At 43.1% G+C, this 19,078-nt stretch overlaps 1 protein-coding gene across 1 annotated transcript in view; it reads right to left on the bottom strand.

The window, feature by feature from the left end:
• The window catches only part of LOC139447155 (filamin-C-like), a 56,371-nt gene that overhangs the window by 2,078 nt on the left and 35,215 nt on the right, over positions 1 to 19,078 (bottom strand). The window contains exons 7-21 of the mRNA XM_071228343.1: positions 10,443 to 10,625; positions 8,895 to 9,012; positions 8,244 to 8,375; positions 7,854 to 8,027; positions 7,229 to 7,330; positions 6,575 to 6,694; positions 5,821 to 5,994; positions 5,110 to 5,253; positions 4,045 to 4,170; positions 3,630 to 3,776; positions 3,096 to 3,200; positions 2,144 to 2,578; positions 1,406 to 1,693; positions 561 to 713; positions 261 to 431 (exon numbers count right to left, since the gene is read on the bottom strand). Of these exons, the coding sequence (XP_071084444.1) occupies positions 261 to 431; positions 561 to 713; positions 1,406 to 1,693; positions 2,144 to 2,578; positions 3,096 to 3,200; positions 3,630 to 3,776; positions 4,045 to 4,170; positions 5,110 to 5,253; positions 5,821 to 5,994; positions 6,575 to 6,694; positions 7,229 to 7,330; positions 7,854 to 8,027; positions 8,244 to 8,375; positions 8,895 to 9,012; positions 10,443 to 10,625 (2,572 nt within the window). The remainder of the gene's footprint in view (positions 1 to 260; positions 432 to 560; positions 714 to 1,405; positions 1,694 to 2,143; positions 2,579 to 3,095; positions 3,201 to 3,629; positions 3,777 to 4,044; positions 4,171 to 5,109; positions 5,254 to 5,820; positions 5,995 to 6,574; positions 6,695 to 7,228; positions 7,331 to 7,853; positions 8,028 to 8,243; positions 8,376 to 8,894; positions 9,013 to 10,442; positions 10,626 to 19,078) is intronic.

Genomic DNA, 19,078 nt, shown 5'->3' with positions numbered 1-19,078 from the left:
TCTATGTTAAAGTGTACAATTGGGTGAAAATAGTCAAAGGGCTAAAATTGTTTATCACTCCCAGTGATCTTAAACCTATGTCATCTCCCGTACTTCAGTACAAGTCTTTTTGAAATACTGTCCATTGCAGGAACGTGTAAAGCACTCCCAAGACCATCCTCGATTACCCAGGTTATTTAATATAAATTTTATTACGATATAGAGATAATATGGATAATCAAGGATGTGCAAAGCACTGTCTACCCAAAAGTTCTACCCACCTTTTGGCCCCATGATGCGGACTCTCAACTCGCCCGCACCAGCTCCTGTTGTGTCCACCCAGAAGTGGGAGCGGAAGTCGTTCATCAGACCCGGTCCTTCCAGCCCTGGACCCCACACCTTCACATCACCCAGCGTGATGCTAGCTCTGATGTCGATAGCATACGGACTGCCTGCAGGGGTACACACAAAACACACCCGTCAATATGAACTCGAATGTTGATAATACCAACATCAACAATACATGAATGGACACTATTTGGGAAAGCGAACGATTTTGTATCCCAGATCAGGGTACGTACCCATGATATGTTCGTTGTCGTACTTGATCTCTACAATGTGCCTTCCTGTTGTGCTAGGTGTCACCTTTAACCTCCTGGTACCGTCAAAGTTGTCGATCAGTTTGCATGGGACTGGTTCCCTGCGTGGCCCTGTGCACTTGACAGTCAGCTCGCCTGTTGGGAGTAACATATAACGCGTGAAGAAAATGACTAAGATAAGACAAACTCCTCAAAATGTGTACTTACAGTGCCAGGATCAGAACATTAGCACACTTTCACAGAGACTTGCATCACTGTGTGTGTGGGTGGGTGTGTGTGTGTGTGTGTGTGTGTGGGGGGGGGGGGGGGGGGACCTTTTGTTCCCAAAGATTCCTGAACAAAATAATTATGTTTGAAACTGAAAAATATAAGAAACTGCCTGCCACAAAAAATAACCTTGTTGCAAGTTCAGTTTCAGGGTTTTAATTTAAAACATATCTGGTTTTATAGCTGTAGTTGAAAAATATCATACCTTGATACGAAATCACACACCACACGACACACACACACACACACACATCCACAAAATAACAAAACACAAAACGGCACAGACTCTGCCCACCCCCAGGCGGGTGTTTTTTCCCCATCCATTTTCTAGCTGACGTCCAGGGTTAATGTCCTCTTCCTTTGCCAAGCTGTTCCAGCTATCAAGACAAACATCAATGGCTTGTAATCTTTATCTTATTGATACGCGTCCTTTTGGTGCACATGTTCATACAATAGTTGAATTAGTCGGCAAGAGGACATGACACAACTGTGCCCAGAGCGGCAGTAGTTGGCCAGATGGGCAGGGGTCTGTGTAGTACGAGTGCAGTAGCCTGACGTACCTGGACCAGCTTCACGAGGGTCAATCCTGAGATCCAGATCCTTGCCCAGGACTCCACCCTTTGCCCAGTCGCCGGTCAGGGCTACACGCTTTGGCTGAGGGGGACTGCGGACATTCACCCTGAATGGTGACCCCTTGAGCGGATGGTCATTCCACTTGAGTTTGAGAAGGTATGCCCCGGGCTCTCTGGGCGTGTAGTCGCACTTGTACACCCTGGGTCGGACTGATTCCACGTGGACAGGGACACGCTTCCCATTACTGGCCTTCGTGAGGTCTGCATCGGGAATACCTGCAAAGTAAAGCTTCGTGTTATAAAAAGCGGAATGCTTCTGTATGAGATTGTGTACACCGCTGTGAACAAAATACTAGTACCTCAATACGACCTGTAATTGTTATTTTGTTGTCATCAACAGCTATGTCACGGAGGCCTGTAAATAATTAAATCTAGTCCAGAGGTTGATAAAATTGGCAACGTCTCATGCCATCGAGGTACCCATCTTGGGTTACTGGGGGTGGGGGCAATTCTGTCCTACCATCTCCAAAGGGGTCACTTGTTACAGTGTAACGAACCTGGACCAGAGCAACCAGTAGTAAAGTCATTAACGTGCGGTCTATGTGGGTCACCAATCCAGGTTTTATTCATATACCTTTTTACAAGTTTGGGTGCTATAACCTACCCGAGCATAAAATATATATCTGGAAATGAATGTTAACATTTTGGCATAATACCGATACTCACCATCTCCTGCCTTTGAACCGTCAACGTAGAAAGTAGCTGGCTGATCCACGTTCGCTTCCTTGAGTCCCCGACCACTAAGGACCACCTTGAGCGGCCCCCTAGCCTTGGGTGAAATGGGGACACTCTCCGTTGGAGGGTAGTATTTGGTAGCTTCCACAATAGGTGTGGGCACCATCACTGAGGAGGGTCGTGACGGTGGGCGGTAGATGGCAGGCTCTGAGCCATGGATGCTTACTCGATAGGGGTCGCCGTTCATGGAGCCTGCGAATGACGACTTGGGGGATACTGGATCAGGTCGTTTCAGTGGCACCTGCACCAGTCGGACGTTTGGGTATACCTCCGGCTCGGGCTCATTCGGTCGGTGAGTTGCGTATCCCATGTAAGGCGATCTCTGAAGTGGAAAGCCGCCCCACCGAACGTGAATGTCATGTTTGCCTGCAAGAAAACATACGTTCAGTAGATGGAATTAAAATACTGAAACAATTGATTGAAAATGAAATTATATCGGGGCATGAATACAGGGATCTTTGTCGGTGTCGTATAAGGAAGTTGAGAAAGAGGGTCATGGCTTCTTGAAGATGAGAACCTGCATATGAGGGTGTGAAGTATAAATGTAATCGGCCTTGATGGGTTTGTACAGAAGTATCATAGTGTCCCTACTCTGCTTCCTGGTATAAAAGGAACCGCAGAAGTTTAAGCACCAAAAAGTTTTAGTAGTTTTATATCAAAATACTGGAGCATTTGATTGGCAGTCACATCTTCGTGAAACATGAACATGGAACTTTATTCGTGTCAACTTTATAGAAATTTAAACAAGAGACATCCTAAAAGACGATAAGGAAATTGACACAGAGCGTCGTGGCTTCTTGAAGTATGCGCACATGATGGTTATAATGAGGTGTGGGTCAGGATGGGCCTACGAACGGTACTAAAGTCTCTCCAGTGTCTCTACCTTGTTCCCTGGGGGTGAAGATGACGGTGTTTCTGCCATCGTTCCTTTGGTCCACGGCTACAGGGATCTTTCCAGACGGACCCCGAACCTCCGCGGTCAGTTCCCCTGTGGGTAAAACACTGGGATAGAGACTGATCATATATACCTAGAGACGTCAGTTAAAAAAAATCGAGTTAGTGTCGTAGATTTCTAATTGAAGGGACATTTCTACATAATCCGAAACGATTTAGAACGATACCGATAGAAGGGGTTATAAGTATTTTAGTGTTTATATGAGTATTCCTTACCATTGCGATGCATGTTGCTGTATCCGGTATAGAAGAACTCAAAATCCAAATACTTACATAAATAGGTCCTTTAATTCTATTCAAAATAATATAATATTATTTGATATTTCTCCGAAATCTTGTTATTAAATAACTACATTCTACAATTGTGTTGAAGTATTCGTTTTTAAAAATGGCGTGTCAGATTATAATGATGTTGGTGTCTGTTTCGCCTCCATGTTGTACAATATCATTGGAAACACGTTACCTGGCCCAGCCTCGGAGGCATCAAACGGAAGCTGCTTCTCCTTGTCAACTACCAATGGGATGACGCCTTTGTCGTCCACGAAAGGGCGCCACCCCCCAGACACTCGCACACTGAAGGGATCAACCACCATAGGTTTGAATGGGCTTTCTGTAAAACGATACATTGATGTCGGATGGGTTAACTAAGAATGTCTAGGGTTCCACAGAACCTGTATTGCCATAGAACATATCCACGTAGCAACACACATGCATTTTGTATTTTATGCTATTTTTGCGTTCACATTTTACAGTTTTCAAACATCATAGAAAGATTGTACAAATTGTTATGTAATATATTTGTTTGCATCGTTTGACTGATAAAGACATCAAGTCGAATGGAAATAGAGAATTAGAGGGAAAAACCCGCACAGACTGACCTTCAATGTCCTTGCCGTCGACCCTGACATTGATGAGGTGTTTACCCTTCTCTGCCGGCGTGTAATGCACCCTCAGTGTGTTGTCGGGCAGGGGGTCAATCATACTCTTGATGGGGTAGGTGGGACCTGAAGCGTCATGTCAAAAGTAAGCCAGAGACGTTAGCTCTGCAGCAGGTCACATAAGCAGGGAACGTCTATACGCCACACAACAGGACGTTTTAGTTGGCTTGTTGTATAACGCCGCAATCAGCAATATTCCAGCTATATGACGACGGTATGTAAATAATCGAGCCTGCAACAGACAATCCAGTGTGATTGACATTATGAGCATCGATCCACGCAGTTTGGATATGCATCTACCAAGTCATGCATCATTCAAGTCAGCGAGTATGACCACCTGATCACGCTAGTCGTCACCTTTTACCACAAGCATGGGTGCTGAAGACCTTTTCTGACCCAGATCTTCACGGGTGGACGTTTCAGAGTTCTGAAGTATAATTGACCTAAGAACTGGATATCCTACACATGTGTATGGCCCGGCGGTGTTTACTCTTATATTGCATAAAGATGAGCCACTTAATTCTGAGAGAGCCTCCGTGGTCTAGTGGTAGCACGTCTGCCCGAGGAGCAGAAGGTCGGGGGTTCGATGGGGTCTAAAGCAAGGACTGGGCGGCTCGGAGTCAGTATACATGTTAAACTGCGGCGTGGTATCTCAGTAGGGCACGCACTATAAAATGCGCCCGGAATAGTAAATGCAGTCACACGCACGCACGCACGCACGCACGCACGAACGCGCGCGTACATGCACATCGCTAGTTAAGTGCAATAATCTTGAGCACGACGTTATATCCCATTTTACCTCCCTCACTTAATTCTGGTATGATTTATTCTACAACAATATTTTAATAAAGCAAACCATTTTTGCTTCTCTAAAAATATGTTTCATTATAACAGTACACTGACTTTCATTGATCCTCCCTGATTTTTTAAAACAAAATTCCGATATCACACAACAACAAATCACCGAACCATTCCATGCAAGGCACGGTACAACCCCCTGCCTACCATGTACGTTGACAGACACGTTGCCGGGGAAGCCTCGGGGGTCGACAGTGAAGGTAGCGGGTCTGTCCACGATGGCTCGCTCCAGCCCCTCCCCTGAGGCTACTGGAGACTGCAGCTCATCTATCTCCTGGATGAAGGGGGAGCCTGTGGAGGAGATGACACAGGCATGGAAGTCATCATTATTGTCAGTATATCTCACTCAGCATTATAAGTGTTGCAGCACGCTGATTCGTCAGTCCACGTTAAATGTTTTCATTTTTCGCGAGGTTTTCCATAGCAACGTCAAGTCATAAGAACGCTTGTCGTTAATAATTGAACATGACATTCATGGTCCCTGACGTCATAGGTTTTGTAGGCCCTTATAGTCTAACAGGGCATATTTCTTCATTTTAATAAGGAAATTCATATTTTTCTACATTTTCTGAGTAAAAGGGACTATATCGTACAAGGAATTACAACTCGCAACTCGGCATTACGAAGTATCTGTTCTTCGCCAAGGCGAGGCTTTACAACATTAATTGCTTCAGGAAAGATGATCCGTAGTTGTCTTAATGATAACCCAAACTTGATGTACACCATCATTTACGCTTGAATAACGCCTAGGCCCACTTGCACAAAGCGATCTTAGCGCTAAGATGATCGTTACTCCCATACTTTAACATAAGATCACTTTGTGTAAGTCGCCCCAGGCCAATCTCTCCAGTCTCTTACCCTTGACTGGTTGGCCGTCGAAATGCAGCCAGATCTTGTAGACACCTGGTCCCTTAGGTTTGAAGGTGACTCTGTATATTCCTGGCTTGTCCTTCTTCACCTTGCCAGGGTACCGCAGACCATTGTGTGTGACCTCAGCCTCAAGTCGACCATCCCCGACCTTCGTGCAGTCCGCTGGTAGACATGTGAAGACAGCTGATTATCATGGTATATCAAAGCATAGCGAAACCGTACAAGGAACTCTAGTGTATGTTCTACACTATGGAAGGTTGGGTATGTTGTGTCTCTGTATATGTCATGTTGTAATGATATATGTCCATTGTAACGTGCTGAGAATCTGTTTGATGAAGGGGCATTCACGGCCTCATTAAAGCTTTCAAAAAGTATTATGGTAGACATGTGGACATTTCCAAATTTGATGCATCAGAGGCATCGGAATGATATCCGATGCATTTCCCTTCTTTGGCTTGTACCACATGTTCCTGTGTTTTTTAAGGTGAACAATTGACTTTCCTTTGCATGTGTTTGTGCTTGGTGCTCACATTTTCGCGAACATCTGATATCATCATGATTTGATAGTGATTCATAAACACATGCTCATGATATATTCGGAATCGTACAATCGATCGACTCTGCATTTGGGGGAATATCTTATGAATATGGAAAGGGTTTAGTCGCTTTTATTTCCATGTGTTGAGATGCTAACATTTATTGAGAATCCCCACTAAGCCTGTATGACCTGTATGTCCCTTACCGATGAGTTGTGGAGCGCTGGTGATGGTGCCGTCCTGCATGCCGTACACCTGGATGTCGGAGGAGTCGGTGATGTGGCAGATGAAGGGCCCGCCGGTCATGTAGTCGATCTCCCAGTCACCTAGTACCAAAGCATAAGTCAGTACCAAAGGGTACACCCATACATACTCGCATCTGGTGAGACCAGGAGCACAAGGCAATCTTACCTTAGACTATTGTACTTCTAAACAGCTTTAACATAGTCCAGGACTTGAAGTGGGACAAGGAGTATATTTGTGCACGTTACCACGTTGTGTACTGACTGAATTGCGTCAGTCATCATATAAAAGCGGTGAAAAACCATACTCACTCATTCTGAAGAGAACACTGAGTCATGAAAGGGTCTTTGGCCGAAGCCGTTAGAATGTGGGTTACATATACAGTCAAACACCGTTGTGACGAACTTTAATGTATCGAACTTCCGGTTGTCTCGAAGTAAAAGCTTGGTCCCTGCAAATTCATTATTTTTCGGTTGTGTCGAACTTCGGGAAACTCGAAGTATTTACCAAGGTCCCCTTAACTTCAAAACAACGATGTTTGAATGTACTCGAATAGATAGGAGTTGATGTCAATGGTACAACGGTATGAATGGTGAAGTTTTTGTCGGTTAGCGTACAGGAAGACTTTATCTTGAACAGCCCGTTCTCCTGCTCAATAGTCGTGGTGAACACAGCCTTCCTCTGCCGCTCCTCGGGGTCCGAGCTGTGGAAGTCCGAGTCTGTAACACACGACAACGTCTACGATGAGACTTGCAACAGGTAACACCGTACTATGTCAATGATGCCACAATAGTTCGTTGAAAGTGTCATCTTATTGTTACTCCTGTCGTCGTAACAACATTTTAGACTATCAGCATCTAAACACCATGTAGGGGGCACGGGTGGCCCAGTCGTCTAAGGCGCCGCGATTCGCTGTGCAGAGTTGCGTCCCTTGGGCACGCCAGAAACCTATGATTGTGGGTTCGAATCCCGGTTCGCCCCGACTATGTTTCTAGATTTGTCAGCACCATACCCGTGCTCGTGGGTTTCACCGAAGTGGTCACTTCGGGCTTTCCTCCCACCCTAAGATGACACGCCGTGATATAACTGGAATACCGTTAAAAGCGGCGTTAAACCCAACTCACTCACTCACTAACTAAACACCATGTATACATTTAGCAAGTTGTAGTCACTTGTTATTTCCTACCACATAGAGCTAATTAGCCGTGGTATAACTAACATATTACCACATGTCACACTTACCTCTGACCTCCGCCCTGTTGAAATGGACGTTGATGGAGTAGGCACCGGCCTCGTAGGGGCTGTAGGTGACCCTGTACATGCCCTTAGTAGACTGTGTGATGGTCACGGGGACCTTCCTGCCCTGGTGGGTGATGTCCACCCCAACCTCACCGTCACCAGCACGGGTGCAGTCCACTGAAGGAACACAGATGGCAATGTACAACATTCTTGCAGTAGATTCATGCCCATTGGTGCAATACTTGTCAAAATTAAAATAAAATCAGCTGACAGTGCCAATGAACAGTATGGATCATGAAGTCTTTGAAGTTGGTAGAAGGGATCATGTACACACACCGCAATTTTCATTTTTTTTTCGTAAAGAAGATTTATGTGTAATGTGAGCAACAGTACCTTTGAACTCTTGCATTTTGGCCACGCCTCCTCCTTTGAGCTCACACACTCTGACCTGGGAGGGGTCACACACGTCAATAGGGCAGCCGTCGATGAGCCGGTTGTTGTAGTAAAGATCGACCCGCCATCGACCTGTGGATTAGAAGGGTTTACATACATGTAAAGATCATCATGCACATGTTCTTATGATTTTGTTTTGTTTGTTGTTTAACGCCGCACTCAGCAGTATTCCAGCTATATGTCGGCGGTCTGTAGATAATCGAGTCTGGACCTGACAATCCAGTGATTGACATCATGAGCATGGATCCACGCATGCATTTATGACTCAACTTTTAAATGAACTATATGTTTTAAGTTTTGTGTTCCAGTTTCGAACTTATTGAATAAAATACTTTCATTTTCTTTTCAAGAAACGCTGGTATGAGTTTGAAAAGTCGTAAATGTGTTCCTTATAAAAAAAGTATTAGTTATGCTCACAAACGGATTTTCAAAAGTTTTAAGGATATTTCATGAAATGAAGCGATGGTTCAGTGTCGCTACCAATTCGTTGTGTCCTGTTTTAGCTTGGATACTTTCCACTACTTTCCAGTGGTCGTACCCATGAACCGTCATGTTCCCTACATATGGTCAAACATTCCAGACACTACTGACCAATCTCCGACGGCATGAACTGCGCCGTGTAGTGTCCGTCACCGGTCATCTTGATGATCCGTCCACTCGGGGCCTCAGCCTCCACGCGGATCTTCTCGGGGTCAAACGGAGGGGACATCTGGACACAGAAGAACCACACGTGAAGTTCCAGTGAGTGAGTGAATGAGTGGGTCGGTGAGTGAGTGAGTGAGTGAGTGAGTGAGTGGGTGGGTGAGTGGGTGGGTGAGTGGGTCGGTGGTTGGGTGGGTGGGTGAGTGAGTGAGTGAGTGAGTGACAGGATATACGGTTCAATCAGATACGGACAAAAATACGGAGAGAAAACGAATACTGACAAAGGAAGGGGCATATATGTACGCCTTTGCAACTAGAAGAATTGCAGAAATTGAAAAAGGGAACCTTTAGGAACTGTTATTAAATTGGTCATATGACTGAAAAATGTCATTTTATATATATGCAAAAATAGCGGCGTTTGGAGGTTTTCGGGGAGTATTTTACTACTGTATAACCATTAGCATGACCTTGACCTATTCTTATGAGATGTATGCAAAGATTCGACATGGTCACTAGACTGTGAGCACTTGAAAGAACGAACTGTTTCTTCCAATTTCACGAGTCCCAAATGAACTGTGGATTACGTGTATATGACTCATGGTGACTTCTCTTGATAGCAACACCAACATATGGTCGTCATCTTGATTAAAACATTCGATAATGTAAAATACACTGAGTTTAGCAATATTGCAATTGATGCTGTCCCTAAACGACCAACTGATAAAAACTAATTAATAGTCACATGCACAAGACTTACTTTACCTTTCCTGTCTTTAGAAATAACTACAACTCGACACCAATTATCAATACATAGCCAATAGCCCCCACAGAGATACCTTACAGTCAATGATCACCCCACAGAGGTACCTTAGAGTCAATGATCACCCAAAAGAGGTACCTTACAGTCAATGATCACCCCACTGAGGTACATTAGAGTCCATGATCACCCCACAGAGGTACCTTAGAGTCAATGATCACCCCACAGAGCTACCTTAGAGTCAATGATCTCCCCACATAGTAACCTTAAAGTCAATGATCACCCGACATAGTTACCTTAGTTTCTATGATCACTCCTCATAATTACCTTAGAGTCAATGATCACCCCACATGGTACCTGAGAGTAATTGATCACCCCATATAATTACCTCAGAGTCGATGATCACCCTACATAATTACCCTAGAGTCAATGATCACCCCACATAGTTACTTTAGAGTCAATGATCACCCTACACAATTACCCTAGTCAAAGATCACCACACGTTACCTTACAGTCAATGATCACCACACATAGTTAGTTACCTTAGAGTCAATGATCACCACACATAGTTACCTTAGAGTCAATGATCACCACACATAGTTAGTTACCTTAGAGTCAATGATCACCACACATAGTTACCTTAGAGTCAATGATCACCACACATAGTTAGTTACCTTAGAGTCAATGATCACCACACATAGTTACCTTAGAGTCAATGATCACCACACATAGTTAGTTACCTTAGAGTCAATGATCACCCCCACTGAGTATGTATCAAACTTGTACGACTCCATCTGCAGGTCGACTCTGGGATTGACGTTGTTGGTGGTGGTGCCGGGTGACTTGACAAGATGGAAGGATGGCGCTTGCGAGCTGATGGTGGGGGCGTGGGTGGAGCTCATCTCGTCTTCATACATGTTAACCTGCAACACAAACAGGCGATGTGTACTGTGCAGAGACACTGCGTACCAACCTCAAAGACAGGGCATATTCCTATGCGCTGATGTAGACAAGGTGCTAGGCAGGCAACACACCACATGCCATTCAATCATATGTCATATGACATGCAAGTATGATCATCATACCCTGCAAAACGCGGAATTATGCAAATCGTATGAAGACCTATCATTTGAGTGTGTGTATCATATTATTTGTACCAACGTTTAATGCCGATATATCGTATATAATGTGAAAACGTTTATTTTAAGTATTCCATATACGCCACAGAAGTATTATATGTTCAGTTGCTACTGGTATCTTAAACAAAACCTGCATACATTTCCCCTAATGTCTGCATATATTGTGGTGCTCTGACAGTTCACTGCAAAGTCTGTGGGTGGTGGCTACAACATACAGACGACAACATAGGTTGTTGAGGTTGTTGGGTTGCATCTTAGTGTAAGGGTCTAATGAATTATTTATGTAGCGGGGGACTATTTCATAACGCTCTTTCCACATCTTAGTATGGGCGCAATAGGAATAAAGAAATTGATATTAATAAAAGCGACAAAACCACTTCCTTAGTCATATGAAATAGATTTCACAATTCCGACTATATCACAAACATGTGTTTATGAATTACTATCAAGTAGTAATGACACCGGGTGTTCGTGAAAAGATGAACCCCCGTCAGAAACACACGGAAAGGCAAGTCAACTGTTAACCTAAAAAATGCGAGACTTATTTCGTCCTCGTACCTCGTCTTCCGAATGCATAAGAAACACTGCAAACCTTTTGTAAACAATGTTTCAAGTACCGATTTTGTTGTGTTTTGTTTGTGTCCTTGTTTAACTTTTTGTAAGACATCATGTACATGTCATTATAATACGTGACGCATGTTTGCATTGGTTACATTATAAAACCGCACTATTTTCTGTTTTTCTGTTGCATTTCATTAAATAAATGGGATAAAACCCTTTCCGTATTCATAAGAAACATCTGCCAAATATCGATCGATTGTACGATTTCGACTTTATCATGAGCCGTTTGATGAAGCACAATAAAAATGTGTTCGCGAAAAGGTGAGTGTATCCTGTCCCAGCGCTGTCTCCCGTCACAAACACATGCAAGGCAAGTCAATTGTTCACCTGACAACAACAGTTGATAAATTTCAAAACAGGGAATTGCCTCTGAGATCATTTTTGTCACTGATTCTGAAATTTGGAAATGTCTACCATAAAAGGTTTTGAAAGCATCTAATATTTAAGCCGTTATCAGAATATTTAATACCCATCTGCTAATAACAGTTGGCCATCACTACTGCATTTAGACACACTACATATACATGTATAGACTTCGACATGCAAAAACGTATTATTATTGTGTGCGCATATATAACTGTCGTACATGTATAGAACAGTATGATATATCAATTGTTCGTCTTGTTCTACATAATGGTATTTCACTTACAAGGCATGTGTCTGGTTTAAGGATTGTACAACCAGCAATGTCATTATTACTGGACATGCTTCAGCAAGCACTGGGCAGACATCTGTGTGAGGTGAGCTGTGCTGTATCCCCGACAGGAGGAATGTACCGCAGATAAACCGTCCTCCTGGGGAAACTACACAGGAGACATTCGTAACAACCAGCGTCTCACACCCATGTCCCAAGCTGAACACTCTCACTGACATGTGAGCTGTGTATCCCCGACAGGAGGAATGTACCGCAGATAAACCGTCCTCCTGGGGAAACTACACAGAAGACATTCGTAACAACCAGCGTCTCACACCCATGTCTCAAGCTGAACACTCTCACTGACATGTGAGGTGTGCTGTATCCCCGACAGGAGGAATGTACCGCAGATAAACCGTCCTCCTGGGGAAACTACACAGAAGACATTCGTAACAACCAGCGTCTCACTCCCATGTCCCAAGCTGAACACTCTCACTGACATGTGAGGTGTGCTGTATCCCCGACAGGAGGAATGTACCGCAGATAAACCGTCCTCCTGGGGAAACCACACAGAAGACATTCGTAACAACCAGCGTCTCACACCCATGTCCCAAGCTGAACACTCTCACTGACATGTGAGCTGTGTATCCCCGACAGGAGGAATGTACCGCAGATAAACCGTCCTCCTGGGGAAACTACACAGGAGACATTCGTAACAACCAGCGTCTCACTCCCATGTCCCAAGCTGAACACTCTCACTGACATATCACACTTGTGTCAATATACTAGGTGCGAACCATGCTCTACCAGGGCCGAAATAGATTCTCATCACTTGAACTTGTGTTTAATACGGTACAATCATGAATACTCCTCAAAGAATTAAAGGTATGGTTCAGAACAGAATTTCTGTTCATTCTGTAAGACGGTACGTTTCTATTAAGTAACCACACATTTTTGACATTTATGTACCAATGAAGCTTATGCGCTGATAAGAGGTCATATGGTGTAGCTTGCATATCATCTTATAAAGCCATTTATATAACAAGTATCCTGCCTGACAGGTTTACAATATGTAAACGCAAAGTGTAAATTACATTAACATTTGAGTTGCATGGCAACCGGCGCACGCCCCTTGTTATGCGAAGGATGACACGCATGCCCTAGGGCGGTTACAGTTAACTTTCTTTTCGTTGCTAGGTAACGACCTTTTGTCTATCAAGATAAATTGCTTTCAGATTTAATATTTCTTGAAATAACATAACTGAAAAAAATCCCCGTTAATTGAATAATAAGAGCCAACGCCAGAAAATAATCAGTCTCGATTATTCGCCGAAACATATTCCACTCGGTGTAACAGGCAAATAGTAGTAACGTTCACAGTTGTCTCTCGTCGACGTTTACCTTATTGTCCCGAAAGGAAACTTTGCGTTTGTGTACATGTTCCTGATGTCTGGTCTCCTGTGTGTGGAAGTGTTCCATGTGGTGTTCCGTGTGATGTTCCGTGTGGTGTTCCTCCAGCACCTGGGTCTCCAAGTGCATCTCCTCCAGTTGACGATCAGACTGCCGCATTTCAGAATGTTTCTCTGTCATGACACGGTCCATGTGGTTCTCAGATACATTCTGTTCCATGTGTTTCTCCATATGTATTTCCATGTTCTTTTCTTTGTGATGTTCCTCCATGTGCATCTTTTCCGACTGTACATCCATCAGAGGCAATCTGAGACGTACACCCCCCTTCTTGATCTGTGGGTCTCGTACAGTGATGGTCATATTTGCTATATACTGGTCACACTCCTTTATGAATTTTAACTTAAAACGTCATTGGTGGTATCCTTGCACATGAGACCTGCTACATATATATCCCTGCTGTAGCTCGACACTGTCCCCACCTTAAGATTAGAAGTTTAAGTAGCAAGACATAGCTGGTGTCCGTGACGTCATGGAAGCTGATGGACATCGCCGTAACGCAGACACAAAAATGTGGATGTGTGGCATTCGTCAATGGTGTTATCTGGTTGGTCGTTGTGACCACTTGTTTTATTATTTGTTTCAACACACAGTTAGAGATGGTCGATTCGACAACCCGTCATGTGAGGTACGTGTGTAAGTCTTATTGTTGAGAGCTGCGTACTTCTTTCTTAACTTTCTACGATCAAGTTCCCTTCGGGATCTTGTCTTTAAATGAAAAATGATTGACCTTATTGAATTGATGAAAACATGCAAGTCAGTATACATTACCCGTCACATGTTGACATGCGTGTTTACTGATGTTTGAGGAAGGATCATTTTGTAGAGATATGGAGTGACACCCCACTAAATTCAACTAAGGACTACTACAGTATTGGTTGTGCTATTGCGGCAGATAAAGTTAAGGTAAGGTACTAAAATCCATATGAACGTGTTTAATGATACGAGTCGAAGGCCATGATTCGTTTTATTACCAAGGTGTGTTGATATCGTATATTTGTTTGTTTGATGTTTAACGCGGCACTCATCAATATTCCAGCTATGTCAGGGCGGTCTGTAAATAATCGAGTCTGGACCAGAAAATCTAGTGACTGATATCATGAGCATCGATCGACGCAATTGGGAAACGATGACATGCATCAACCAAGTCAGCGAGCCTGACCACCCGATCTCGTTTGTCGCCTCTTACGACAAACATGGGTTGCATAAGGCCTATTTTAACTCTAGTAGCTGGCTTCCCAAGTAAAACGGCGATTTAGGAACAGTTATTAGGATGGTTGGCTCTATATTTTACACGCTAAACAGAATTTACAAATCAAAATATAATTTTTATCACAATTGGTGTGGTTTAAATTAATCGTACGTGATAGTTGTTTATGGTAAGTACGAATGAGTAAGGATTTCAGAGAAATGTGTAAACAAACTGAAAAATATATATAGAAATATTACAAAATATCAGAAAAAAAACCACGCAGAAGAGTGGGCGGTTTACCTCACGTTGAATCAACAATTTCACAATATTGTTCGTTAGGAAGAAAGCTACCTAATGCTTTGTCGGGTGTATATTTTTGACGCGAGAAATATATATTCATGTATTACTGTAGTTTTCCAAAAATATTCGAGAAACTAATGAAACTTGAAACCTTCAATTATCTTGGAAAATGTTTACGTTTGGTTTTCTGCTGTTCATCCATTAAACACATGTTTCATTATGTGAAAAATAGCAGGTACCCATAATGATACTAAATCAAAGATTTATTCAAGATTAAACAAACAATTACTTTTTAAATGCAAATTGTGTGAAAGGCAGGTGATATCGGTGTAGCAGGACATGTCCTGCGCCATTACTCTTGAATTTATATACTAGTTTATATATGTTTTTTTAATACTAAAAGCCTAGTCTAGTCTCGATCAAATGAAACCAAGTCTAGTTTCCTTGATATGAAAACAGCAGAAGAGGATAAGTTCTTTTGAAGAAAAAAATACAATTATCTTGAGGAAATGCTTTCAAAGACTTAGTGTTAGTCTAGAGCAGGACATACTTAGCCTTGTACAGTTATACACTTTTCACCACTATTTAAACTTTTACCGCCAATGGAATCTGTTTCGCCTGATAATCGAGACGGATAATCGTTTTATATTTCTACTTTCTCCAAAAACAATATCTTGTTTCTTTTGCAACGAGTTATAAATAACTTCCCAGAAGTAACATTGTCATGTAAGAACATCTATCGACACAATGTAAACATGAAACGTTGTTATATGCACATCACAGAACACATGTAAGTGGTTCGTTATTAAACTTGTTCAGCACATTTCTGTCGTAGCCTAAACAAGTCCTTTGACGAAACCTTCACTATTGACAAGCATACCAGCAAAGTAAGCACAGCTGAATAAAGACGTTTAGCTGACTGTGCGACAGTAAACTCGGCTCTTCTATTCAAACCAGACCTCCCTGTATACATGTATTTATCACTTGGATATTGTCGGCCTGAATGTCTGCCGGTGTCAATGCATATCACGTGACCTAACAAAACACCTCCGCAAAATACACAACTGACCCAATTCATTTTATCATTAACGACAGAATTCGTCCGTCGTTCAAACGCCTCCGTCGAAATACTGTGAGGCTAGGGTTTCCTATGATCAGTTTAGGAACGAATAGCGATTATGTGAACTCCCAAGTGAGTATAAATACACAAGCTGAATATATTTGATCTTATTGTGTTTAAAATGTATCTGGGTAAAATGACGGCCAGTATATAGAGTGCCCTTCAAGACATGGCGAAATAGCGGCACCTAATTTGTATTGTGCGTTTGTAATATGACTGCTATTTTGAAACAAAACACATGTTGGGCTGAACCTCAAGCTATCATCCCATACACCTCAGATAACGTTGAAATTATATATAAGGTAATCTAAAGCTATCATCGATACACATGAGGTAAAGATGAAATCCTATGTTAGTGGAGATGGTCAAACAGAAACCTATCATCGATACACATGAGGTAAAGATGAAATCCTATGATAGTCAAACAGAAACCTATCATCGATACACATGAGGTAAAGATGAAATCCTATGATAGTCAAACAGAAATCTATCATCGATACACATGAGGTAATGATGAAATCCTATGATAGTCAAACAGAAATCTATCATCGATACACATCAGGTAAAGATGAAATCCTATGATAGTTAAACAGAAATCTATCATCGATACACATGAGGTAAAGATGAAATCGTATGATAGTCAAACAGAGACCTATCATCGATACACATGAGGTAAAGATGAAATCCTATGATAGTTAAACAGAAACCTATCATCGATACACATGAGGTAAAGATGAAATCGTATGATAGTCAAACAGAAACCTATCATCGATACACATGAGGTAAAGATGAAATCCTATGATAGTTAAACAGAAATCTATCATCGATACACATGAGGTAAAGATGAAATCCTATGATAGTTAAACAGAAATCTATCATCGATACACATGAGGTAAAGATGAAATCGTATGATAGTCAAACAGAGACCTATCATCGATACACATGAGGTAAAGATGAAATCCTATGATAGTTAAACAGAAACCTATCATCGATACACATGAGGCAAAGATGAAATCCTATGTTAGTGGAGATGCATATGGTCAAACAGAAACCTATCATCGATACACATGAGGTAAAGATGAAATCCTATGATAAAGGAGATGGTCAAACAAAAACCTATCATCGATACACATGAGGTAAAGATGAAATCCTATGATAAAGGAGATGGTCAAACAAAAACCTATCATCGATACACATGAGGTAAAGATGAAATCCTATGATAAAGGAGATGGTCAAACAAAAACCTATCATCGATACACATGAGGTAAAGATGAAATCCTATGATAAAGGAGATGGTCAAACAGAAACCTATCATCGATACACATGAGGTTAAAGTTGAAATCCTATGGTGTAAAGACATCTTCCCGAGGCAAGAGAGTTAACTGACATTAAAAGTCCAGTTAAAGTCAGTTAACTCTCTTGCCTCGGGAAGATGTCTGCAAGAAGATTTCGTGCAAGCAGTATATTTGTTTGTTTTTTTATCCATGTGTGTGAACTTCTGCGTGGCAGTTATGTATGCATAAATCTGGCTTGTATGAGATCAAATCTTACACGGATATGACGACCCCACTCCCTGTTTCTCGCCAGATGATTATATTCAGATCCTTGCATACTGTCTTTCACTTTCAATCCAGACTGCATACCGCCTTTCTCCTTTTTCAGTCCACACTACATACTGCTTTATACCCCTTTCAACCCACCCTGCATACTGCCTAATTCCCGTTCAACCAACCCTGCATACCGCCAAACTGCCATTGAACCCACCCTGCATGCCACTTTACTTCTATTCAACCCAGCCCGCATACCGCCCAACCCCCGTTCAATCCACCCTGCATGCCGCCTTATAATTACTCCCGTTCAACCAACCCTTCATGCCACTTTACTCCCATTCAACCCACCCTGCATACCACTTTACTCCCGTTCATCTCACCCTGCATGCCGCCTTACTCCCGTTCAACCCACCCTACATGTCACTTTACTCCCATTCAACCCACCCTGCATGCCACTTTACTCCCATTCAACCCACCCTGCATACCGCCTAACTCCCATTCAACCCACCCTACATGCCACTTTACTCCCATTCAACCCACCCTGCATACCACTTTACTCCCGTTCATCTCACCCTGCATGCCGCCTTACTCCCGTTCATCCCACCCTGCATGCTACTTTACTCCTGTTCAACCCACCCTGCATGCCACTTTACTCCCATTCAACCCACCCTGCATGCCACTTTACTCCCATTCAACCCACCCTGCATACTGCCTAACTCCCATTCAACCCACCCTACATGCCACTTTACTCCCATTCAACCCACCCTGCATGTCACTTTACTCCCATTCAACCCACCCTGCATAAGGCCTAACTCCCGTTCAACCAACCCTGCATGCCGCCTTACTCCCATTCAACCCACCCTACATGCCACTTTACTCCCATTCAACCCACCCTACATGCCACTTTACTCCCATTCAACCCACCCTGCATGCCACTTTACTCCCATTCAACCCACCCTGCATGCCACTTTACTCCCATTCAACCCACCCTACATGCCACTTTACTCCCATTCAACCCACCCTGCATGCCGCCTTACTCCCGTTCATCTCACCCTGCATGCCACTTTACTCCCATTCAACCCACCCTACATGCCACTTTACTCCCGTTCATCTCACCCTGCATGCCGCCTTACTCCCGTTCATCTCACCCTGCATGCCACTTTACTCCCGTTCATCTCACCCTGCATGCTACTTTACTCCTGTTCAACCCACCCTGCATGCCACTTTACTCCCATTCAACCCACCCTGCATGCCACTTTACTCCCATTCAACCCACCCTGCATGCCGCCCAACGTCCGTTCAACCCACCCTGCATGCCGACTTACTCCCTGCAAATAGTGGAACACACAACAC

Source organism: Haliotis cracherodii, unplaced genomic scaffold (genome assembly GCF_022045235.1).
Source record: "Haliotis cracherodii isolate W230 unplaced genomic scaffold, xgHalCrac1.p SCAF_7, whole genome shotgun sequence".
NCBI lineage: Eukaryota > Metazoa > Mollusca > Gastropoda > Lepetellida > Haliotidae > Haliotis > Haliotis cracherodii.
This window is presented reverse-complemented; position numbering and strand designations above follow the sequence as displayed.